The sequence below is a fragment of the Protopterus annectens genome, chromosome 10.part0 (assembly GCF_019279795.1).
Source record: "Protopterus annectens isolate FY-2018-M chromosome 10.part0, PAN1.0, whole genome shotgun sequence".
NCBI classification, from domain to species: Eukaryota; Metazoa; Chordata; order Ceratodontiformes; family Protopteridae; genus Protopterus; species Protopterus annectens.
This window is the reverse complement of record NC_056744.1, coordinates 1015060135-1015087032: the sequence shown is the minus strand read 5'-3', so window position 1 is coordinate 1015087032 and position 26898 is coordinate 1015060135. Positions and strand designations below refer to the sequence as shown.

The 26898-nt window shown below is 40.2% G+C and overlaps 1 protein-coding gene across 2 annotated transcripts in view; it reads right to left on the bottom strand.

The window, feature by feature from the left end:
• Positions 1-966: 966 nt before the first annotated feature.
• Positions 967-26898, bottom strand: part of DBT (dihydrolipoamide branched chain transacylase E2) — an 854289-nt gene continuing 828357 nt past the window's right edge. For both annotated transcript variants that reach the window (XM_044085776.1, XM_044085775.1), the window contains exon 11: positions 967-1535. In XM_044085776.1, coding sequence (XP_043941711.1) covers positions 1368-1535 — 168 coding nt within the window. In that variant the 3' untranslated portion in view covers positions 967-1367. The remainder of the gene's footprint in view (positions 1536-26898) is intronic.

Sequence of the window (26898 nt, the reverse complement as noted above, 5' to 3'; positions counted from 1 at the left end):
AAACGGCACATTTGTAATCTCTCATGACATTGACTTATGATTTACAAATCCATTTTGCTACATTTCTACAAGGCTAGCAAAAGGAATGAGTAGACTGATGGCATTCACCATACTCTAACAGCAAATGGACTGTCTTCTGGAAGTATCTGTCCTCAGACAACAGAGGACAGTGTACATTCCCTAACAATTTACTGAATATCAAACAAAAAAAAACACAAAATAGCAATAAGATAAAACTTTTACAACACTTCTTGCATCTTGGCATTAAACTGTCTTCTAAGGAAACACAAAAAAAAGAAAACAGATTCAGGAGTTCATAAAACCATTACTTACAGTTTTGGCCATTTTGGATATTTTTTCAAGAGTACAGTGTTTGCAGCATGGCACATGTACAAACGCACACATCTTCTTGCTCACCTTAAACGTATCTAGCCATCCGAAATCAAACAGAAGATTACATACAACTTCATCTCCAGAGTGACAAGTATAAGGCTGGTCAGGAAATACACCTGGTCCAGTCATCCCGCCCAACAACCTGAGCCGTTGGTGGTACTGATAAATGCACTCCCTCAACCTTTTTCTGGTGTGGCACCATCCATGAGAAGAATCCAATTGTGTAACAAAGAACATGAGGTTCCATACAAGACAGGAGCTGGAGTTTCTTTAGCACACCTTTTAAACCAGCATAGTTTGGGAAATGACTCTCCACTCAAAAATGGCTGGTCCCCAAAACAGTGCTAATCTCAGAGTACTCACTTGTGAATGAGTAAAATGCAAATGTAACAAAATATCAAAGTTTGTGCCATGTGTTGTCATCCTTCTGGTACAAATACTTGCCAGCTGTACAGTTCCCCAGTACATCTATAAATCACACAGTACCAATACCAACTATGTTCTTTTATAAAGAAAACCATACATAAACACAAATGGATAAGGAGATTAACCAAGTAATAAGATATGTAACAATACGGTAATCCAAGAGATCTTTAATGACACAGATGCTGTAGCTTTACAGGATCTGTACAGTTGTTTCTAGTATGAAGCAGAAACTCCATTCTTGATTAGACTAACAACTTATTTCACTGTGTAAATGTAACAGATTACAATGTTTAATTATTAGACAGAGCAGATGTATGGTACTAGTGTTGAAAGATTTGCCTCATTATAAACTGTGCACTTCTGTCACAGATACAGAGTTCTCAGACACCATATTAAATAAGTCATGGTTAATAAGGCTTGCATGTTTGTGTAATAATACTTTTTAAATGACTACTCTCTGAAAATAAACAAAACAGTTTTGATGGGGGACCTCGGGCAACCACGTTTTATTGACAAGATGGGCAAAGAAAGTCCAGTTTGCATCTCCTTCATTTAAGGTCCAACAGCATCGATGCAGGATTTTCCAAGTATGATTTCCATAGGTTAGAGAAACGGGACATTGTAGCACCATCAATAATTCTATGATCAGCTGACCAGCTTACGTTCATAATGTGAGCCTTAGTTACTTCACCTTTAGAGTTAAACCGAGGTAGAACCTGAAGACAAATGGGAAAGAAAAATATAAACAAGAGGAAACTGAATAAACAGTACTAGTAGTACACTTATTATTTATTGACATAAGTATGTGTACTTGATTCTGACAAGATTAAATAAGAAGTTTTCCCTGATACTTACGCAGACGTCAAAGGCAAAAGCAGCTTATTTTGTTTTTTGCTTTTGGTTTGTGCAAGCACATAACTGCAGTTTATTGATGAGTTCTAAAAACTGGTGATGACCTATATTTTTCAACTGCCTGTCTGTCTTGCTGAAGCTTCAACAAATTCTCTCTTTTACTCCTTCAGCTTTGAGTACATAAATTTAGAAAACGTACACATATATTGGTAAGTAGCAAAACTTTTCAATTTGGAAAGTATGTGCATGCAATGATTCATCTTTTTCAACAAATCCTTCTAAAAGCTCAGTTGCTTGTTTGCAGGCTTTAGTACAACTAGCAAGAAGTCAGTTTGAGATGACTTCTTGTATCAAAGTGTAAAGTAAAAGCACAACATGTATGCATTTTATGAAAATCAGTTGCAAAATAAAAGGCCATGAGTAGGAGCCTAAAACTTGGAGCATGGAAAGAAACTCTTGAATGATAGGCCACTGACCCTGTGCTACTTTTAGTGTAGGCTTGAACTATTCGCTTTGCTTTTTATCCTTTAAATGTGGAAAATAAACTTTTTATATCAGCCTCGTTATGGTGATGCAATGCTATGGCAGCTAAAGTTGATATCTTTTAGATAAATGTCTTTGGTGAGGAGTTGGAATATTTTTCTATGCTTATGTGAGCTGTTTCCAGGGTCCCCAGTTTCCTCCCACTCAACAAAGGCACTCTTACAGGTTGAAATGCAATGTGAAGTGGTTCTAGGTGTGAGTGGATATGGATTTGTTTGCCCTGCAATGGACTGGCTTCCATTTGGGGCTTATTCTTTTATTGCCCTCATTTCCTGTTGCAATAGACACTAATTCCGGTAACCGAGTTGCCCAAAAGTGTGTATGAAGGGTGAATAAATGGAATACCATCATAGTTTTTCTGGATGTTTCCTTCTGCTTTAAACCAACACCTAAGCAAAAGGGAATTTTAGAATGCAAACTAAACTGGAATTTAGCATGACAACAGCAAAGACAATACAGAAATTGTCAATTAAACAATGAAGGCAAAATGGAAACAAAAAAAAAGCCTTGCAAACCCAGCAATATCTACTGAAAACATGTACTTATTAATGCTGTATGTCAGCTTGGGGTGGAATGCAGTTATAAGATAGTTGTGGTGGAGCACAGAAGGTATCATGCATGCTGATCTATATGCTATTTAATTATTCAACATCATTTGTTCTCGGATACCTGATAACAGAAAGTAAATGGCAGTTCTGAGAAAAAATACTTTTTAAAATGAATCAATATATTTTATGCATTGGCAGAAGGGGACAGTAGACTACATTGCTTGATCATTCTGTGATAACCGACATTAACAAGTAATAGGCAGTCACACAGAGAAAGAAAACAAGTACACTGCTTTCAAAACTTCTCTCAGAATTGTTAGGAAACCGCTCTACGTCTGGCGATTACTTTTTGCTGGAGCTACTAACAACTGCCTTTTTAAGCATACTCAGGCCTGCGTTAAATCAAATTTAGTAGCTTAATAACTTCTTGGGATAGTCCATGTGAAAGTAGGGTACTTTTTAAACTTGTAGTTCCAGCTGATGCCACTATTTGAATTTGGTGTGGCTTCTTTAACAGTTAGCATATGAAAAAGCAGGTTGATAAATGAAATGGTTCTAAAACTGTTAATGCTGGATGCTCTACAATGGAGCTATTAACCATAGCTTTTCTAACTGAATAAACAGTATACAAAGAGTCAACACCGGGGCAGATATAAGTTCACAGCTGAGACAACTTGCAGCAAGACATATGACAATTAATTCATCTAATGACATTAGCAATCATGTAAATAATTTAAAATATTCCTCTTGCCTATATTTGCCAATTACCAGTCACTATCGTGTATGAGAATAGCACTTCTCAAAATATGTTACTTCTGTATTATCACTTGTTTTGTTTTTGTTTTTTAAAAAGCATCTGCTACCCAGCATAAATACCGCCATCAATACATGCTGTATTTTGCTGGCTTCTGATACGGCACACTGTGCAGCTGAATATAGACGGCATTTAACAATGCAAAGCCCAGTTTAATATCACAGTCAAGGTTTTCCACAGTAGTGCAACTTCCAAATGCATATGATGTATAAACCATTGTTTGTAATTATGTAAAATAAAGGTAAATATTCTGTTTCACATAGCTGGCTATTACTTTTGCTACTTTGCATCAAAGGAGAGCATCTGTTAAAATAACACGCCCATAATGCTTTATGTCATTTTCCCATGTTTTATTTTTTCAGTACATTTGTTGGCAGAATTAAAACAGCAGGTAGATTTAATGCAGCATCCAGCTGTTCTACTTGGCCTCAGTGTTGCACTTTTGTGTGGTTAAAGGAATATAGCATTCAACCGCACAAAAAACAGCATTAAGTGATAGTAAATGCATTCCAAAGTACTGCAACAGACATATGAAAATGCTGTACTATATCTGTAACGATGCACAATAAAAATTAAGTATTTCTCTTGCTTACGTTTTGCTATTACTTCTCACTGTTTGGTATCAGAGATTAGCATTTGTAAAAGCATCAAGACAGCAATGTTGTGTGCTGTTTCCCCATGATCTTTCTTTCTGGAGCAAAACAAAATGTATTACTTACCATAATAACAGATCTGTCAGATGATGTAAAAAAATATGCTAACAAACACAGCTTGATCAAGTAGGACTGTCAGAGGTAGGCAGTCTTGAAATATCAGCAATGTCAAGAGAATTATTTTTATTTCCAAGAAGTTTATGGGAAGGTGAGATTCATGAGATGACCAGGCACTCTGCACTGCCCATTGTTGCAATGCTCACCTCTGAACTACGAAGAAGACATATCTGTAGTGACTGGTACTTGATAAATCTACAAAAGAAAAGGACTTACAGAGTGGAGGAGGATGGGATGTATCCACCAGTATAAGAAAGAAAAGGAAGTTTTGGAGAATTGAACAGGAAAGGAGGTCCATATTCTTGAACAACTGACAATCTGTCCACTGAAGCACCCTTATATCAAACCTATCAAGACAGACCATAAAACTGAAGCTACCATAATGTGTAGAGCTCTAAGACATCTCTGGTGATACAGATTTAACTGATTGAACACATGTAACTACTTGCTGCAGAGTAAGAATTTTGTCCAAGCAGCACTGTATGAAAAAAAAAAATAACTAAAATTAAATGAGAAAATACAGTTGTGTAAAATCTTACCATAACAGTAGATGTTCTTCTCCTCACTGTTGCAGTATTCATAACTGAAGGGATATCCTGCCAAGGAGAGCCAGACATCTGGTCAGTATGCCAAAGCCTTCAGTACTTACAGGTGCCGCACTTCACACATGTTCCCCCTGCAAGGCATAGGGCATAAAGGTGACGTACGGATGCACATACTCACAACTGAAAAAGCCCCAGAAGGAACAGACTATCCCTAGGGACAACGAAGAACATATGCATCCAGAAGAAGAAAAGTGAGATGAGCCCCTTGGTCAGGAGGGCAAGAAAGAAAAGGCTAAAGCAGAGGGGGCAGGAGGGAGAAAGTGAATATTGCAACAGTGAAGAGAAGGACATCTACTGTTATGGTTAAGATTTTACACAACTTGTACTACGTCCTTCTCTTCACTGTTGCAGTATTCATAACCGAAGGGAAAGTACAAAAGCTCAAGAGGAAACCAGGGAGTAGGACGGCATGGAAGAGCCTTCCAGAAACCCATGAAAGACAGCACTGGCAAAGCCATCCCTAGCCGTGGAAATAATATCCAACTTGTAATGCTTTATGAAAGTATGAACAGAGGACAACGTGGCAGCCTCAAGGATGGAATTGGTATCAAGCCCTTGAAAAAAAAAAAACACACTAAAGGAGGCAACAGTTCTGGTAGAATGAGCCTTTACTAATGAGGAAAGATATTTACCATGCAAAGATCATTAAGAAATGGCCATAGAAATCCAGGAAAAGATGGTTTGCTTGGAAGTAGTTAAAACCAAAGACCTGGGATAAAAGGAAACAAAAAGTTGCCCGGATTTGTGAATAACTTTAGTTTTATTCAAATAATATCTGAGCTGTCTATGGAAGTCCAAAGTGTGAAGAACCTTCTCACTGGCAGACTGCAGAAAAGAAAAAAAGGAAGGCAAATGAATAGACTGATTATGGGTCAACTCTGACTACTCTGGGCATAAAAGAAGGGTCAGTATGAAGAGACACCCTGTCTCTGTGGAAAACTAAGAAAAGAGGGCAGCCATGAGAGCCTGAAGTTCAGACACCCTCTTGGCCGAATTGACAGACAAAACAAGAACAGTCTTCCAAATATAATACTCTAAGGAAGTTGAAACAAAGATTCCAAAAGAAGGTCCAGGAAGGTGGACTAGGTTTCTTAGGAGACCTGATATGAAGGACACCTTTAAGACATTGCTTGACTTCAAATCTGGAGGCCAGACGAGGAGAAGTCAAGGGTAAACAAGCAGAAACTGCTAACAGGTGAGCTTTAACTGAAGAGTATGCCAACCCAGCATGAAGCAGATCACAAAAATAAGACAGAGCAAGAGGAACCTCCACACACAGGGGATCCTGATGGTGAGAAAGGCACTAGACAGAAAATATTTTCCATTTGAAGAAATATGATTTCCTGATAGTGGGCCTCCTGCAGGACCCGAAGCGCATCCTCAGAAAAGAGGTGCCTAAAACGGATGAAAACCCTATCACCCACAGTATCAGTTGAAGAGTGGCCAGTGAGCATAGATAATAGACCCTTTTGTCTTATGTGAGAAGGTCCATCTGGTGAGGTAACTTGTGGTGACTGCCTTTGGCCACGTAAGAAAGAAGGGGGGACCAGTGCTGTTTGGGCCAACAGGGAGTCACTAGCAAGAGTTTGAGAGAATAATGCCTGATCTTCTGCAAGATTCATCATAAGAGAGGAAGTGGAGAGAAGGCATACAGAAACTTCCCCTTCCAATGAAAAGACAGGACATACACTTTCCAAGCCAGAGGACTGAGGACTTGGGATTCTGGAAAAGAATATAGGAAGTTGTATGTTCAGAGGGGTGGCAAAAAGATGTACCTGATGAAAACCCCACTAATGTCCAGAAACGCATCTCTGTGAAGCATCCATTCATGAGCTTGTGTGCTGGACCTGCTCCAAGGGAATGTGAACAGCTTGAAAAGTCACTTAATACTAGAGAGCTAGATCCCAGACCTGAAGAGCTAGTCTGTAAAGACAATAGATCCTTGTACCACCTTGCTTGTTGACATACCAAATCACTGTGGCATTGCCTGTGAAAACTTTGAGGGGCCTGGAATGAAAAGCCTGAACAGCTAGAAGCAGAGCCCTCATCTCCTTTATACTGATATGGTCTGACCTCTGATGAAGAGGCCAGAGACCCTGAACCTTGAGAGAGATGAAGGAGGCCCCTCATGTCCAGTCTGAGGCATCTGTAAAGAACTCTTGAATCAGGACTGGATCCTGGAAAGGAAGCCCCAGGTTGAAAGCTGATGAATCCACCAGTGAAGCTTGAGCTTGAGACAAGGAAGAAAGGGGACTGGGAAGTCCAGGTGGTGGCAATGTTGGAACCACACTGACTTGAGGTATCACTATAGCTTTTTCATGTGGAGCCAGGCCACAGGGAGCATGGGAATGGTGTAAGCCATGAACCTGAGTTGTTAGAAAGGGATATGTTTTAGACAGGCAAGCTCTAGCCACCCCAAGGGGCCTAGACAGCTATAAATTTATACAGACTGCTGAGAGGAAAATATTGAGCATATCTGAACAATCCCATCATGGTTTGTGATTTATTTATCTTTACTGTCAAAAAGAACTGCTACTGCGAGTGATAGTGGCATAAAGGAATTACAACTTTTGTCTGGCTTGTAGAACTTGTATGGTTAAAACAACCTACTGTACTTTATTTAGTTGTATTTGCTGGTGTGATTTTTTTTGTCATAGAAGTTGATTTAAGTTCTCTCTGAATTCTCTTGCAACTGATTTTTATCTTTTCTTTTGTAATAAAATATTGATTTGAAGATGAATATGGATTCCTTAAATGAGTATACAATTAACAATTTTGCTAATGCACAAATACAGTGTAACAAATGCTATGCATATTTAAAGGTAACAGCTGATAACACTGGTGGTGGTCTGTGTTCCTCGTGTCAAAAGTAAAGTTGGATGATTTCCTTACCGAGGTTAGAAGTAAATCTAGACTTAATGAAGATGATTGCACGTGTGCAATTGGCATGGCTTGGAGAACTGTTATTTCATATATTAAAGACTGGACTGGTGAAGTAAATAATGTTGGGCATAGAACAAATAAAACACATTTAAGTAATGATGCATATATTTTCTGCAAAGATTATTCAACCCCTATGAAACAAAAAGTACAGTTTTGTACCTACCATAAATGTACATGTTCAAGTGTATTCACTGCTGCAGTCATTACACTTGGGTTATCCTGCCGTCAGGCGGTCCCGCAGTCGGCCAGAGTTCCAAAGTCTTGGTCCAGCATCGGTTGCTGTCGCTTCTTCCCTGACGTCAGTCCGCCAGGGGTATATAAGATGCAAGCGACGCCATTTTCTTCAGTTTTTCTTGCCCCAAATGTCAGGTGCCCCCAAAAAGGTACGCAATACATATTGCTAATAAAACATACATAAGAAATAAAAACAATACCTTTAGCTACAAGCAAATACACCACATAGGTTGTATAGGATAGAAAGATATAGATAAGTCCCAGCTAAGAAAGTGGGGATGGAGGGTGGGTAACCTGGACTGCAGCAGTGAATACACTCGAACATCTACATTTATGGTAGGTACAAAACTGTACTATGTTCATCGTGTTTCACTGCTGTAGTCATTACACTTGGGTTGAATCCCAAAGCTGAGGTTGGGTGGCTGGGTCTATAAAGGATTTGGAGTGGCTATGAGGCCCTGCAGCACTGCAGTGGCAAAGCCAGCTCTGGATTTAGAGTAAAGAGGTAAGTGGTGATGTTTGGTAAAGGTGTGCACTGAACTCCAAGTTGCAGCTTCCAAAATATCCTTGGTTGGTACTCCTCTAAGAAAGGCTGCTGAAGTCGCTGTGGCCCTGGCAGAATGAGGCCTAATGTTGTTAGGCACAGTTTTTCCATGTTGTGTGTAGCAGAAACTGATACAGTGTCCTATCCACTTTGAAATGGTTTGTTTTGAAATAGCCTTTCCCTGTGATCCTGCAGCATATGATACAAACAGTTGCTCAGTTTTTCTGAAAGCTTTTGTTTTGTCCAAGTAGAAACGTAACTGCCTGTGTATGTCCAATGAGTGAAGAAGTCTCTCCCCTTTATTCTGGGGATTTGGAAAAAATGTTGGCAAGTGAATAGTTTGGTTAAGAGCCAGACTGGATACCACCTTTGGCATAAATGTAGGGTTTGTTCTTAAGGAAACCCTGTCTTGATGAAAAATGATGAAAGGTTCCACTGCCATTAGTGCCTGTAACTTTGAGACTCTTTGTGCTGAAGTGATTGCCAGAAGCAGAGCAGTTTTCCATGACAAAAATTTTAATTCTGCTGAAATGGCTGGCTCAAAAGGTGGTAAAGTAAGTTTTTCCAAAACAAAGTTGAGGTCCCAAGTTGGTGTTGGTGCTCTCCGGGGCGGTCTTATGTTTTTAGCACCTCTGAGGTATTGTCTTAGTAATGGTTGAGAAAAAATAGGAGGATCCGTGTTGTAATGAGCTGAAATGGCAGAGGCGTGGATCTTAATAGATGAAAAGGAAAGGCCTTTGTCCAGCATCTCAGTTAAGTATTGTAATATCTGAGGAATATTTGGAACAAGAGGGTCAAGGCCTTGAGCCTGGTTCCAGGCGCAGAATCTCTTCCACTTTTCTGAATAAGATTTCCTGGTGCTGGGCCTCCTGGCCTCCAAAATAACATCCATAACAGCTTTAGAGAGAGGTGTTGGCTGGTTGGCTATGATATCTGCCATGCAGCCAGATTTAAGGTTTTGAGCTGACTGTGCAGGATCTGATTGTTTTGCTGAGTCAGAAGATGAGGAATTTGAGGTAAAATCCATGCTGGGCCTTGAGCCAAATTCTTTAAGATTGGGTACCAGTGCTGGCGCGGCCAGTCTGGGGCAATCAGGATCATTTTTGGTCTCTCTGGTCTGGCTTTTAGAAGTACCTTTGATAGGAGAGGCAGTGGTGGGAAGGCATAAACCTTTAGTGTTTTCCAGCTGAATGAGACAGCATCCACTTTCCATGCTTGTGTGTGGTAAATCCTTGTGCAGAATTTCTGTAGTTGGCAGTTCAGAGGGGAGGCAAAGAGATCTATGTCTGGGAACCCTCATTTTTGTGTTATCATGCTGAATACTTGTGGATTTAATTTCCATTCGTGAGGATCCATGATATTTCTGCTTAAGTCGTCTGCCAAAGTATTTTTCTTTCCTGGCAGGAATTGTGCTTGCAGATGAACTTGATAGGTCAGTGCTGTGTTCCACAAGGTCATGGCTTGTCTTCATAGGGGGTAGGAAAGAGTGCCCCCTTGCTTGTTTATGTACAACATAACTGTGGTGTTGTCCCTCTTTAGTAGTAATTGTCCTGGATGCAGAAGGTCCTTGAAAGCTGTCAGGGCATTTTGTACAGCTAGCATCTCTTTTTGATTGATGTGGAGATGCATTTGGTCTGCGGTCCACTTGCCCTGGATACATTTTCCTGCCATGTGTGCTCCCCAGGTGTAGTCTGATGCATCTGTTGTGAGTGTCTGCCTGGCTGTGGGTAAAGTGAAAGGCTGTCCCTTGTTGTGGTGACATGCCTGTGCCCACCATCGAAACTCCTGTTGTAGGCAGGGAATGAGTGGTATTATTGTTTCCAAGCTGTGACAGTGTTGAGTCCAGACACTTTTTAGATACCATTGTAGCTTCCTCATATGCAGTCTGGCATATGGTATTAGTAGTATGCAGGACGCCATGAACCCCAAGGCCTGCAGAATTTTTCTTGCAGGGAGTTGGGTTTTTGTTGCCATCAAATGAAAATACTGAGTCAGTTGTCCTTGCTTGTCTGGCATGAGATAAGCCATCTGGGCAGTTGTATTTAAGCTTGCACCCAGGAATATTATCTCTTGTGAGGGCACTAGTTTTGACTTCTTTTCGTTTATTGTGTACCCTAGGCCCATAAGTAATCTTTTTACAAACGCCAGATGCTGTAGTAGAATGTCCTTGCTCTCTGCTTGTATAAGGCAGTCGTCCAAGTAAGGATATATTTGAATTCCTTTCTGTCTGCAAAATGCAATTACTGGTGCCAGGCATTTTGTGAAGACCCTGGGCACAGTAGATAATCCAAAGGGCAGTGCAGAGAATTGGTAATACATTGTGCCAGCTATGAATCTGAGGTATCTTCTGCAATTTTGTCTGATTGGGACATGCAGGTATGCCTCTTTGAGGTCCAAAGTAACAAGCCAAGCCTTCTTGCCCAGCATGGGAAGAAGCTGCTCTAGTGTCAACATTTTGAATTTTGGAATATCCAGGTAAGTATTTAGAATAGATAGGTCCAGTATGGGTCTCCAAGTTTTGTCCTTTCTGGGGACCAAGAAAAGTCTTGAGTAAAATCCGTGTCCTTGTTCTAGTTCTGGTACTTTTTGAATGGCTCTCATGTCCATGAGTGCTATCATTTGTTTTTGTGCCTCTGCCCATTGGTTTTGTGGCAGATCTGGCATTCCTTTCGGCCTTGGTAGAGTGTGAAAGTGGAACTTGTAACCTTGAGACACAATATCCAGAACCCATTTGTCTTGGGTGATTATATGCCAATTTTGTGCAAAAAGTGCTACTTTCCCCCCTAAGGGAGCTGCCAAAAGGCAAGAGCTTGTCATTTGAAAGGGGAAGTCATTGGGACTGTTTCCTATAAGGTTGTGACTTGTCTTCTCCTCCTTTAGGGGTTGAAGTACCCCACTGTCTTGGTCTGTAAGAACCTTGGGGCTGAGATCTGCCTCTTGGGCATCTGTATCTGCCTCTTTGTGGTCTGTCTGACACTGGAAAGGACCAATTTTTAGAAGGCCAACTTCCGCTAAATCTAGGAGGCTGTACCTGTAAGAAATCCTTTACTGTCTGCATAGATTTTGCTTTATCCTCCATTTTCTTTAATACCTCTTCAGCCTTAACACCAAACAAGATATCATGCTGTAAAGGAGCATCCAATAATTTTGCCTTAACATGATCAGGTAAACTTTGTTCTTTTAACCAAGCATGCCTTCTTATCACAGATCCTGTCACTGCGGCTCTACAAGACGCCTCTAATGAATCAAAACCACATTGCAGAGTATGTTTGCCCACTTGTTCAGTTGCATGCAATAAGTCCTGCATTTCCTTATGATCAGGACCTTCTAAGCTTGTAGGCATTTTCTGTTTTAGCAAAGACATTAAATATTGTTGGTATTTAAGCATGTGGAACTGGTAATTTAAGGCCCTTACTGCTAGAGTTGCAGATGTGTAAACTTTCTTCCCCCATCTATCCAATGCTTTGGAATCCCTGTCAGAGGGTACTGGATTTTTAGCAGTGGAAGCCTTTACCCCTTTGGGACCCTGGGAAATAGTTTCTGGGTCAGAAGCAGGGTTTTTATAAAGAAATTTGTAAGAGTCAGGGACTCTGTAGTACCTGTCAGGCTTGACTGGAGCTGGGGACAAAGAATCAGGGGTTAAACTAGATTCAGAGAACACATCATCCACAATATCTAACACAGGCGGAATAGCCAGGGGCCTGTGCTGAGGCAATAACAGAAAATCTCTGAGCCTTTTCTTGGATTCTGAATAATCCTGGCTCTCCCAATGGAAATGCTCCCTCATGGTATGTAAAGTTTCCCCAAAAGAGTAATCCTCAGGAGAAGAGGCTGAAGGGATTGATTCTTCAGCATCAGAGTCCTCATAGGGGGGTAAAGAGTATCCCTGGTCTGAAGAGGAATCAGAGGAAATGGAAACCTGGTCAGAGGAATCATAGTCTGTATCCTGCCTAGACCTTTTATCAGGAGGGTGATGAGAACCCCTGATCAGAGTAATTAGGTCTTCGGCCATTTTGAGCATCTGTTTCTTAGGCATGGAGGCCTGTGCAGGAGAATGCTGTACTTGTTTGCCTTTAATGGAGTTTTTGACTTGGTTGCTGTTTTGATGGTAAGCTGTGAAGGTCTGAAAACACCCTCAGAAGCCGATGCCTTCTCAGCGGCTCCGGACCCATCTGAGGGAATAGTTTCCGTAGGCCCAATACCTTGAGTTTCCAGAGGTCTAGCTGTCTCCACGTGGGAGTCGGAGGTGGCCTGTGGCTCTGAGGCAGCGGGAGTCAGGGGCTGCGAAAGCGCCTCACTGAGCACCGGCGAACCGGCGACTGGCCTGGAAGATGCTTCGTCGTCGGTTTTGGACCTCGGTTGCCTGTCCTTATCCTTGTCTTTGCCTTTTTTGTGTATTCCGGCCGTCGGCTGTTCCGACGGCATGGTATAATTGAACCTTCGGCCAAAATAATGGCGAGCAAAATCAAACCGACGTTTAATAGTGCGTTTGTTAAATCTAGCACAAAACCGACAACTAGTGATGTCGTGGTCTGGGCCTAGGCATGGAATACAGTAAGAATGAAAATCCTTACGAGGTATTTGCCTCCTGCAAGAAATACAATTATTAACTTTTACTGACATCGGACTGAGGCAAGAAAAAGTTTCCCCAACGGGGTACTTAGCTTTATTGAAGACTTCGGTTCTGAAATTCGACTTCGAAAATCTCAGGAGTCGGCCAACCGGCACTTGCGAACTGCTTTTGCTTCGGGCACCGCGCGGCAAGAAAGACTGAAGAAAATGGCGTCGCTTGCATCTTATATACCCCTGGCGTTCTGACGTCAGGGAAGAAGTGACAGCAACCGACGCCGGACCAAGACTTTGGAACTCTGGCCAACTGCGGGACCACCTGACGGCAGGATAACCCAAGTGTAATGACTGCAGCAGTGAAACACGATGAACATTGATGCCGCTGACAACTCTGGAATTCTGGATGCAAGTATTCAGCAATCTGAGGATCCAATTTTTTAGACGGAAGTAAAAAAGAGAAAGAAAGAAAGAAGTTCACAACAAATAACAAGGAAGAAAAAGAAACTGATTAATGACTGTAAAAGAAAGAGAATACATAGTAAAAAGCACACTCCTTTGTTATGTAAAACACAGGTTACAGGAAATGATGATATTTTTCTATCAGAAAACCTTCAGTCTACAGGAAATGATGATATTTTTCTATCAGAAAACCTTCAGTCTACAGAAAATCATCATCTTTCCAACGGAGAAGGTAGAAAAAGGAGGCAAGGGGCAGGTGAAAAGGAAGAAATCAAAATTGAATGTGGAAGGATTGAAGAACATTACTGTAAGAAAAAAGAGGAGAAAGACAGATGTCGACTACATGACTCAAGCTGTGGACTTACAACACCAGCTGGATGAGAATGTAATATATAATGAAAACAGTGGGATTAATAAGACTAATAGTGATGAAGATCTATCCTTTGTAACAAATGATAGCGCAGATATTACTATATTAGAAGCTGAAGAGTCTTCAGAGCTAGCCAGCAAAGATATTCTTCTAATTGGAGATTCAATTATTATAGAAACTGATATGTATATCTGCAGAGATGATGAACAATGAATAGTGTTATGCTTGCCAGGAGTGAAAACAGAAGATGTGAGACAAGCCTTGGAACGCCTTAATGAGAGGAAGTATGGATCTGTTTTTATTCATGCTGGTACAAATGATGTCACCCGCAAGGATTCTCTGACTGTTAGTAGGGAACTGACAGCCCTACTACATAGTATTGCTTATACTGGTGTTAGGATGTATTTTTCACAAATCACCTACAGAAAGGATAGTCAGGTCACTGTGAATGAAAAGATTTTTTGGGTAAATACCTACATGGAAAAAATGTCCTGTTTTAAAAAATGGAAATGTGTAGAGCATCCAAGCCTTGTTTTGGGCACATGTGTTCAGACAGGATGGTGTGCATTTGTCTAGATCAGGGAAGAGAATTTTTGCAGCAGATATTCTGCAATATTTGACAAACACTAGGCAGGATTTTTGCCGTGTCGAAAATTTAACAGCCCACAGATAGCAACATTTGATGACTCGCTGATGGTTGTTAATGCTAGGAGCATTAATAACAATGTTTTTTTATTGGAATACTTACTATGTTCCCACAAGATTGATGTTATTGTTTGTGAAACATGGTTAAAGAACAATGACTGGAAACCAGTTCTGTCAGGGCATAAATGTTTTTACTGTAACAGATGTTCTAATAAAAAATCAGGTGGAGATGTTATTATAGGGATTAAAGATAGTTATGAGATCTATGATTATTACATGTTCAGTGATAACACCAACACTATAGACTGTGTAAATGTGACAATAAAGACAACCCTGGAACATATAACGATTGGTGGAGTGTATAGACCACCAAAGTCAAGTGCAGATGACCTAGAGGAATTCATACATTTCTTGCATGAAACGCACGAGGGAAGAATAATATTAGCCTGGGACTTGCATTTACCAGAAACAGACTGGAATAACATTGATTCTACAACATTAGTAACAAAATTGTTCACAGAGTATATTCAGGAACAACAATTGCTTCAGACTGTAAAAAAAAACTACCAGGGGACGGAACATACTACACATTGTTTGTGTTCCCAAAGAAATCACTGTAACATCAAGTCGAGTTTTACCACCATTGATGTGCAGTGATCATGGGGTTACAAAGGTTAATTTGTTGCTAGATAATTCTGCCAAACTGAAATCTAAACCAATGCACAGAAAGTTAATTACAGATTATATGGAAGTACAACAGTTACTATGTAAAATTAACTGGAGTGAGGTGTTCAGTGGAATAAACTGCAGATGGAATGGGGAAAGTTTTAAAACAGAAATTGAGTGCAAAAAAATAAAAAAAATGTTTAACATATGGATCTAGGCATAGATATATTTCCATAAGTACAAGATATCTGATTAAGGTGAGAGACAAAAAATATAAGAAATGGAAGAGAGGTCGAACTACAACTTTGAAAACTGGAATAACCAAGATGGACAAGCAGATTAAGCACAGTGTGAGAGAAGATCAAGAAAATTTATATAAAGACATTGAACATAATAGAAAACCTTTTTATAGATAGATAAGATGTGGAAGGAGTTAAGACACTAACTGATAAACTGTGTGCAGATTCTAAAATTTATTCCCAGAGACAACAGATTATAGATATATTTACAAAATCTTATGCAAAACAGTTTGGCTCCACAAAAAGGGTGGTAAGTTGTCCTAGTGACATCCAGGTAACCCCAGATACTGAAATCAAATTAGATTATATTGAAAAAGAACTGCGCAAACTGGATCCAAACAAAGCACAGAGAGGAAACAGAATTATTAACAATGACCTGAGAACACTTCCGCAAGAACTTACAGTACCATTATATCTATTATTCACTAGGTCATATAAATATGGGGAGATTCCTCAAGATTGGAGACATGTGCTTATTAAACCTGTTTTTAAGGGAAAGGGGAGTAGCACAAACCCAGAGCCATACTTTCATGTTGTAGAAAAATAATGGAGAAGGTAATATTGGATATGTTATTGTCAGAAGTGGATAGGTTGGGACTTGAAACCATATATCAAGAAGCATATGTTGAAAACAGATCTATTACCACCTGTAACATGATGTTCTACAACAATATAATAACAGCTATGAATGAAAATTCAGCATTTGACAGGGTCATACACATAAGACTGATCAATAAATTAGTACAACTAGGTACTGATGTACTCTTGATAAAATGGATAGCTGCGGCTCACAAATAGGACATGGCAAGTATCATACAGCAATTGGGCAGGCAAAATCCTTCATTACAGTCAGGGTGTCCCATAGGGTTCTATCCCAGGCCCTTACTTGTTTAGACTGTATCTTTCAAACCTAACATTTTTATCTGAGGTGTTCTACAGTCTATATGCAGACAACCTGAAACTGGGTAAACTGATTACAAGTGTTACTGATAAGGCATGTCTGCAAAATAACTTGACTAAATGGACCATTTGAGCACAGGAAAATAATATGCTGATAAATACATCAAAAACGAAGCATATGAGATTTGGTAAGCATAAACTGAAAGGTGAATATTTAATACAGCACACATTGATTGAAACTATAGACTCATTTAAGGACCTGGGTATATGGGTAGATTCAGCTATGAGTTTTTCTAATCATATCAACCAACTGGTTAATGATAGTTACAGAACTATAGGTTGTATAAAAAGATCTGTAAAAGTCTTGGAAAAAATCAAAAATAATGAAGTCATTGTTTGTTAGTTACATTAGACCCAAACTTGAGTATGGAATAACAATATTTAAACCCTATAAGAAAACAAGCATGAGTAAACTGGAAAGAGTACAAAGGAAATATACCAAGGGCATCCATGGATGTGAAAATTTAAGTTATTATGAAAGACTAAAATATCTGAACTTGTACAGATATCTAAGAGGAGATCTTATTCAGGTAAATAGGGCATTTAGTGAAAACTACCTCTGGGAATGTTTGGGGTTAACAAAACGTACTAGAGAATCATCAGACAACCTAAGATTCTACAGGAATGAGAAGTGTACTAATTGGTTCTCTGACAGAGTAACTAATGCATGGAACAGACTACCAAATTACATTAAACCAAGTACTAGTTTAGATATTTTTAAGAACAGTCTGGATACTTATTATGGGAACAAGTGTTTTGGTATATTGGCAAGCTAGAAGGGCATTAATGCCCATGCTTGAAATATCTGTATGTAAAGTCTCTGGCTGTGACTGAAACCAGAGGAAGAAGACACTGGAAACAGGCAGTAAAACACAGGGCCTTGGGGAAGGCAGAGATGCCAGCATGGGGGTGGTCTGAAGCCTCCAACCATAGAAAATAAGATCCTGAGAAGGGATTACAGCTGATTTTTGGAAGTTTATGGTGAACTCCAGACTCTGCAATAGGGAAATATTAAACTGGAAATCCTGAAAAAGAGCACCAGGGGAAGAAACTTGAATAAGCAGATCATCCAGACAGGGAAAGATCTGAAATGCTCTCATCCTGAAAAAGGCAATGACAAGAGCAAGGCATTTGGTGAATACCCTTGGGGCAGTAAAAGGGCCATAGGGCAAATCAGAGAACTGAAAATGTAAGAAAGAAACAGAGAAATGTAAACATTTCCTGAAAAGGGGATGGACAGGGATATGAAGGTAGGCATCCTTGAGATCCAGAGAAGAAAGGCCTAGTGTAGAAGAAGGAGTAATAAAGTATGAAGACACGATATTTGAAAGGAAAGAATTTTGAGAAAGGTGTTGAGTTAGGAAAGGTCCAGAATTGGTCTCTATTTGCCCTCCTTTCTGGGAATCAAAAACATTCTGGAATAAAACCCCCTCCCTACCTGGGCAGGAGGCACAGCCTGAATGGTGCCCTGGAGCAAAAGAGAATGAAGCTCCTTTGGGAAAAGATGAAGTTGTTCCCAAGGAGGTTGAGAGATGCACAAAAAGGGAGGAAAGGATTTCCAAACCATAAAATATCCTTGGCGGATAATGGACAGAACCTGTTGGGATCTCTAACGAATTTGAAAGAGACAGGGGGATAAGAGAATCTGGCAAAAGAAAAGGGGAAACAAATTGTCAAATGGAATTGTGCTTATCCTGAAAAGAAGGTTTTCTAGGAGGTAGAGGTTTGAATAGACTTTACAGGAGGCACACATCTAGAAACCCTTTTTTCTCGTAGTTGGAGAGTGAGACTGCCTGCAAAAAAAGAGATTTGGAGGGGCAATTCCTCTGAAAAACAGGAATAGGAGAAGCAAAAATATGCTTAGACTCCTGCAAGACTTTGTCCTTATCCTGGACAGACTTGAAAAGTTCAGCTGCAGCAGCAGCAAACAGATTTTTATTATCTAAAGGAGTATCCAACAGTTTGGCCTTAATGTCATCAGGCAAAGCCTGAAGATAAAACCAAGAGTAACACTTCATAACAGAACCAAAGGCAGCAGCCCTGGAGGAGGCATCAGCTGCATTTGATACAGTGGCAAGCAACCTGAGTGGTAGAGCCCAACAGGGAAAGGACAGAATTCTTCCCCTCAGAAACAGGGTGGATAGAAACCACTTTGGAAAGCTAGGAAAGGAGGGCCACAACATACCTGGTCATATAAATCTGGTAGTCAGTGGCCCAAAAGCATAAAGTGACAGCAGTGTAAACCTTTTTGCCCAGCCTCTCCATGGTCATATTATTCTTATCTGAAGGAAGCAACTTGGTAGAGGGGCAACAGCTTGGAGGGCTTCTCAGAAGAAATAGACACTGCAGAAGGATTAGCAGAAGGGCATTTATAAAGAAATTTACATTCATCAGGCACCATGTAAAATCTATCATGTTTCCTTGGAACAGTGGGCTGAGAATCAGGAACCACAGGAGCTGATGAAAAGGTATTAAAGTCCAAGGAGGGCAGCCAGAACAGGAGGAACAGTTGATGGCTTAGGAGACTCCATCTGGAGGAGCTCATAATACATTTTCTGAATTTCAGAAACTTGAAAACAAGCCTACTTTAAAAATTCCATCATGCAGGCAACAGTAGCTTCAAAGGAGAGCTCCTCCAAAGGGGAATCTCGACTAACAGAAATCTCTTCCTCTAAACAACAGTCCAAGAGTCTAATAGGTAAGGGATTTGAGAAGAGTAAGCCAGGAACTCTTTCCCAGAATCAAGGTCTTCATCTGAAGGGTCTAGTTCCAAGGGTCTTTTAAGAGAAGTGGAAGACCAGGGAAGGGCATGCACACACACCTCTTGAGGAGGCTTTAAAGCCATTAAGCATTAAATAACCCCAGAGTAAAATCCTGCCATTCATGTTGGGGATCATTAACTACAGGGCAAATATGCTTAGTTTTCTGTTTCTTTTTCTGTGGGACATCCACACTAAACACCCTTAGAGTGTCAGACCCCTGAAGACATTCAATAAGCATAGTAGGGATCTCCTCCCTAAGATCTGTGGAATTCCCCTTGGTCCCTCAGATATAATCAGCCGAGGTTCCCCCTCAATGTCAGGAGCAGATGTTTGTAATGCTTCTGAGGATGTACAAGAAGTTGGATCTATACTGGCCTCCAACTGGGTCATGGCAGAGGAATCTGAGGCAACCACTGGAGACCCTCTTTCACTAGCCTTGAAAGAGATGTCTGAGGGAGGCTGGATACCAGCGGCATCAGACCTAAGTTTTTTGGCCTTTTTCTTGGCAGACAGCTGACTCTCGGGACTGGAAGACTCCACCACAGCACCTTCAGCCAACAGCTTATGATGGTGAGTTTTCAAGGTAAATAGACGAAGAGAACAGACAACTACGAAGGTCTTGGGGTCAAATGCCTGGCAGATAAGAACACTGTGTATGGTCGTGGGAAGCACCCAAAAAGAAAAGACATTGGTTGTGATGGTCTTTATGGGGAATCTCCCTCCCATAGTGACATTTTCCCTTTGTGGGTAACATGAACCCAACAGCATAAAAAAGAAAGATAAGAAGAAACCCCAATGGGGCACTTATCTGAAATGTGCCTTGGTAACCAGCACAGCAGAAGGGCATTCAGACCGACGTTCAATGAAGGCGTTCAGGATGGTGGCAAAGAAGTTCTGATACTAAAGGGTTTAATATACTGGCTGGATTGTTGGGCTATCCTTGGCAAGAGATCCCTTTGGTTATGAATAGTGCAACAGTGATATGGAAGGACGTCTGGTGATGTCTGCATTTTAGCTCAGCTCAGCTGTGTGTGTGTTCTGTCTTGCTCAATGCTTAGACATTTACAGTGGAATACATGATAGTCCATGGAAGAGACCACAGAATCTTTCCAAGATCCTCCTGACAAAGAAGGACCAAAAACTGGACATGTGAAAGAGATAGCTTAGGGCTCAAATCTCCGATGTGGTGGAGAAATAAACTCTCTTGCCACATCTGTCCCAAAGCCTTGGTCTCCTTGTCAGGAGACAAGTTGACAAACTGCTGTATTCTTGGATCTATGCTAGGTAGAAGAAATCACAAAGGAGTCAGCAAAGGCATATTTGATTGATTGCTATGCCTAAAAAGGCAGAGACCTGCACATGGCATCTGCCTTCTCTGCAGCTGGAGGAGTACAGGCAGAATGCATCCAAGCTACTCAGATAGCATCCTTAATAGCTGGCACCCAGAAAAGATAACCTAGTGCTTCCCAAACATCTTACTCACACTCCAAAAAACTGTTTCTGGGAGTGTATAATGAACTAGTGGTTTGAGGTCAGTCTAATCTGTTTTTCATAGGTGTGAGGACATCTCTAAAGGAGAGGTCATCCAGAAGGAGAGTGGATTCACAGAGATGCCCATCTAAGACACAATGGTCTCAGGATTCTATGCCTCCTCCAAGCAGTCAAAATGTGAAGCAACATCAACCCCATTACCCATGACAGTAAACTCACACAAAGATTGGTGTACGGATGATGGGATACTGGCTGCTGAAGACATAGAAGTAGAATGCAGTCATTTCTCACAGAAGGCAACATGCATTGGACCGAACACTGGCTTCAGTCAGTACTCTCAAAGGTTGCCAGCCCACACCTATAAATAATATTCCCACAAGATAAATATTCACATGATGCCTAGACTCTGAAACATAATCCCTGTAATGAGATGTCTCAAAGGTACTTTCTCAACTCATACCTGTTAGCACAACTGGGCTTGTGGGGCTGTCCCAGGATTGGAATCTTCATTCCAAGTACCAGCAATCCATAATCCAATAACTCAGGGGACTGCCCCATGGGACCATGCTGGTTGACCTCAAATTGTAGTTGATTAACTGGGATTTGGGAAGTCTAAGAACCCCAAGATTTGTCCCTAGGGTTGGACATTGGGCACACCTGCTCCATTCCTCTCCCCCCTCCAAAAAGGTGGAGGAAGGGTGCAAGCTCAAATCCTTGATAGTCAAGTATGAGCAGAGATTTTGTAATGTAGACTTTCCTTCCTAAGGGCCTGGCTACAATCTGCTCTCCTGATCCTTCCCCTAGGGGAATGGTGTAACATATGCCTACGGCTGCAATGAAGACTCTCTCATTGGTTCTTACATGAAGAGTTCTTAGTGACCACCATTTTTTAGTTGTAAATCAGGAAGACAAAACTTCTCCTTAGGGTGCCTTCCAATGACAGGATTAAATCACAGGTATTTGCAGTTTTCCATGTTGCATTCTTCAACAAGGGCAGTGTGTTGATATTTAGGTAAGCAAATGCATGACTTCATCAACAACAGCATGTATTATGATCCAAAATTGTAGAAGATGCAAAAGGGTAGCTTAGGGAAACACAAGTCTATAAGGCAAGCATTGGAATGGATGTGCAAATGTCCTCAAATGCAGAATCTTCCAGGTTGTTGCTGAGCATTGACTGGCAGAGAAGAGGAAACCAAAGAAGTTTTCTTGCTGTTAGATCACAGATAGATTCTTACAACTGATCTAAAAGTGTCACCTCAGACAGTTTACAGAAATCAGAAAACTAATGGCTTTGGTAGGTACTTTACAACTCTGACCCAGCTGGGTTACCACAAAAGGAAAGTGGTCCTTAATAAAGGCATCTAAGACAGTAATGTGAAACAGCCTCTCCGGCTGTGTAGTGAGCACACAGGTGCATGGTCACTAATTTTAAATTTGGGTCAATGGCCTTATTAACAAAATGATGAAAACCAGAACAATCTAGTCTCTTAATACAGGCACTTCTCAGGAAAATCAGCTCAGAATCACACCTCTAAGTGTCATAACATTTACATGATTCACTCCACATGCCAGAAAACCTTAAATGATTCAAGTAACTGCAGGCAAGAGGACGGAATATAAATACAGACTACCTGAACTTTAGTTATCCCCCAAACTAAAATTTCCAGAAAGATTTACTTTGAGTGGCATGGACAGTGAAATAATTAAATGGTCTTAGGTTGGTAGTAATGGTAAAACACTGGCTAAGTAAAATAGATGTGGTGGCTTATAGTAAACAGTATTTCTTTAGATGAAATTATGGTAAATGGGTATAATTCAATGGGCAGTACTGGGGTCAGTCATTTTCAATGTATTTATAAAAGTCTTGACAGAAAAACTTGAAAGTAAAGTTAGTTTGTTTTGCTGGTGATACAAAGTTATGCAATGAGGGAGATAAAAAAAGAGAGAGAAAAGATAAGAACAGCCTTGGCAAAACTGGATAAGTGATGTAAAATGTGGTAGCTTATAATCAAAGAAAAAAATGCAATATGATGCATCTAAGAAACAAAAGCCCAAGAAAGAAAACCCCAATGGGGGAGCAGCAGCATCAAGGAGGAGAATGAGAACTATGGCCAATCTAATCAAATGACCTAAAGGTAGATAAGCAACATGGTAAAGCAGAACAGAAGGCTGGAAAATGAATGTTTTGAACTTACCTTAGCAACAGATGTGTACGATCAGGTCTATTTTCCTTTAGGTATAGGACTAAGGTCATCAGAATTTAGCTCGGCATCTAAAACTTACCCAAGCTATCTACGCCATGCCTTTACCCATAATATTGTGTGAGCAAGACTATTCACAAAATCTCTGCTATCCTGCATTAATTTCGATCTAATAAAGAGGGAAGGACAAAGGCAGAAAGACTGAGTAACTTTCACACCAGACAAACTGTGTCAGGGTGAAGGAGGGTGGGTTTGTAAAGGAAAACGTACATAGTTCTATAATTCTGCGTGATAAGAATGTCCATTTTATTTTACCTACAGGACAGAGTCCCAAGCTTAGCATGAAATGATCCTTACAAGAGTTATCTCTACAGGTATTGTCACAAATGCAAGAAATGAGATCGTCTCATAAATGTATTCAGAGCTATGTCGAATCCTCTGTTTATAAATATGACCAAAGGGAATTCTCAAATCATGTTCCTGTAGCTAAGATCCATGTTAAATACACCACCAGAGAGTTGAGCACTATCAATAAAATAACAACGTAAATAATATATCATGACATACACATGTAAATTAAGAAACTTTAAATCTGGAAATAAACTATGGGAGCGAAGTACAGACTGGATTACCTGTATTAATGGGCTATTTATTTTGAAAATAACATTGACCATTACAGGTCTTCAATAAGCAAGCTGAAAAGATAGAATTGAAAAGATGAAACTAAACTGGTTTAGACAATATAGCAAATCCACCTCCCTAACAGTGTTAAGAGTCAGCCTGGGGGTCAGTATTCAAAAGTGAAGGCATATTTACAGGCTAGAAAGTAAAGGTTTATAGGCTAATGTAAACTTGTCAAATGCAGAACGAAGAGAACAAGGTCAAACAGGAGACTAAAAACTCAATCTTTGAATACGAGAAGGAAGAAAAGTTTGGAAGTCTCCTTTGTGGATAAGGTCAAGATTCCCAAAGTCAATCATCCATTTAACACTGCAAAACATTGGCTGCTTAATGGCTTGAAATGTATGTTGCTGGAAAGGGTACTAGAGGGTCTATAGGACAGCCCAACGTAGAGCTGAATGTATAAATATACTAAGCTCTTCATGAATGTTGCTTTCCTGTCAAGATCATCATCATCATCATCATCTCTAAGAACTTCTGCTTGGTAACTATAAAATTAAGAAGCTAAGGTTCCCATGAAGGGTAGCCATACATATTTGACAAAAATAGGCATGTGCACTGTACTGCACATGGGCTTTCATAAGACTCAATGATGCTACATTAGTCAGCAAAAACTATGATAAATGAAGAACAGCACAATGCCTTGAGACTTTATTAATACTGTGAAAAGTAAGAGCTCAAAAGAGGTGTGAGAGGGTGGCCTGCCTGGGAGCAAAGAATGTAGCTGGCAAGTGATGTAAATAGGACAACAGTCACTGGACACATGCTTCAAGTAGAACACAGTGAAATTTGAAGGCAAAAGAAATATATTATCCTCATAGGTGCAACTGAACAAAAGAGTTTACAAGAAGATAACAGACTGATGAGAAGGAATATGAGGTAAGATGAAATAATCTACAAAGAACAAAGAGAAAGACACTGTGTGATGTCCCTTCTCCTGGCCAGTAATCAAGGAGTCTCAATCCTCACCACTGACATTAGTGAGGGACGTTCATTTAGAATGAAAATAGGTACACACAGCATTTTCAGCAGCTCTCTGCACCAAGCACAATTTCCCTTAAGAGCACACAGGGAGTATACACAGTCCTGGGGTTGGGTGTTCCTCTCCAGGCCAAAAATAAGACTCCTCCTTTCTCTCTGCAGAAACCAGTGCTTTGTATCCCTGTTCCAAGCAGCTGACATACACACTCTGAGATTTGACACACACACACACACACACACACACACACACACACACACACACACACACACACACACACACACACACACACGGGAAAGGCTGGCAAACATTTACTAGCTCTACCACCTCTGCCCAGGATATAGGCATTTCCACTGCCACCAGCCAGCTACTCTAAGGCTCATATAAGGGTACCCAGTTATAGTGAGCAAAACTAATACTAATTCAAATGGTAGTGTTTCGCCAGTTCAGCAAGGCTTTCAGGAGTGGCCACATTGTCACCAAATAAATATAAGTACTCTCAAAGTTTAAAACATTCTCTAAAAGACCAACTGCAATGAAAAGTTTAAATATATTTAATAACAAATAATAAAAGAGCATGAAAATACTAACTATCTTTTTACAATAAACACCAGAGTTTCAATCACAGGAAATATTAAAAATAACACAGATGGAAAGGTTCACACAGATACAGGAAAAACAATACTTAACTAATCTCACTATATTTTCTTGACTGATCTAAAGAATTACTGTCCCCTAATTCACTTACTAGAGCAAGGCAAGATGATGTAGATGAGTGGTCCTTCTTGTCAGGTTTCAAAAATACACTGCCCTGAGACTTCTGTCTCATCTATTATTAAAACATCATTTCAGTGATGGATTACAGAATGACATTATATACATCTGGTCACCCGACTTTTGGTTCCCACACTACCCCCTTTACTAGAAACTGAGCCTGAATCTTGTACATATGTGCCATACACACACATAGAGCTTTGCTAAGATGTGTTATAGTATCCGGAGCTACAAAACCATTTCAAAAACTTCTACCCTTCTAAGGCAGCAATTAGTTTGAACCTTAAGGACAATACAGTAGGATTCCTAGTCCTGGTTTTCAAAGACATTTTGGCTCTGGCTGCAATCAGAACTGTAAGATACAATCTTTATGGCCTAAATAGGAAATTTAATTTCAGACTATTTTTCAAAGTTAGCTGGATTGAGATTAACCACTTCTCTTCTAGTATCATCTGTTGCAATATATTCAACAGTTACAATACAGTGTGACATACAGGTGTATTTCATTTCTGTCCAGCAGGGCCCACTGTAGGTACATTTTTAACACAAGCAGCTTTACAACTACATTTTCAACACTAGCACCTGCACAAATCAGTTTGATGTAAAAATGGCATATAAGTCTTTACAAAACTCCAGCTAGCTATGCTGGCATATATTACACATCCACTGCCCTACTTCTCCTGGCATAGCTGGCAATACTTCACATCATCACACACTGTAAGGATGAATACATGGAGACCTAAGTGAAAAGGAGGGGTCTATCTCTAAGCAGTTGTTCTAAAGATAATGCCTTTGCAAAGGGATAGAAAAGTAGATTACCAAAACCATACCATAATGTATAGCTAGAACAGAGGGAGGAAAGCTAAGAACATCTAGGCCTTCAAAAATGAGCTGGAGACTTGTTCAAGTGTTTGAAGATAGGGAAACCATGGTTGCCAACACACTACAAGACTGACTAAGAGATGTAGGCAGAACTGTATATTAACTAAGGTTGTAAATAGCACTGAAAGAGTATTCCAGGGCCTAGTTACAAACAGTCATGGAAAAAGGGGAAATTAACAATACCATGTAACAAACCACAAAGTATATTACTGTATACTCTAGCAAGGAACAAAGGGAAGTCTGCTATACAGCATCTGGAGCATCCTGCTAAAGGCAGAAGTCATATTTAACCTGCAATGCAAGTATAGCTGCCATCTGCATTGACTACAATTAAGCAAACTGCTACAAGAAACCCCTCTTGAGCACTAAATAATTAATGCAAACAGTAAAGGTGTGTACATTGCTTGTTACATTAGAAAACATGAAGAGATTACCCCCACACTATACTGTGTAATTGGACCTTTCTGGAGAGAACGTCAAGTAAA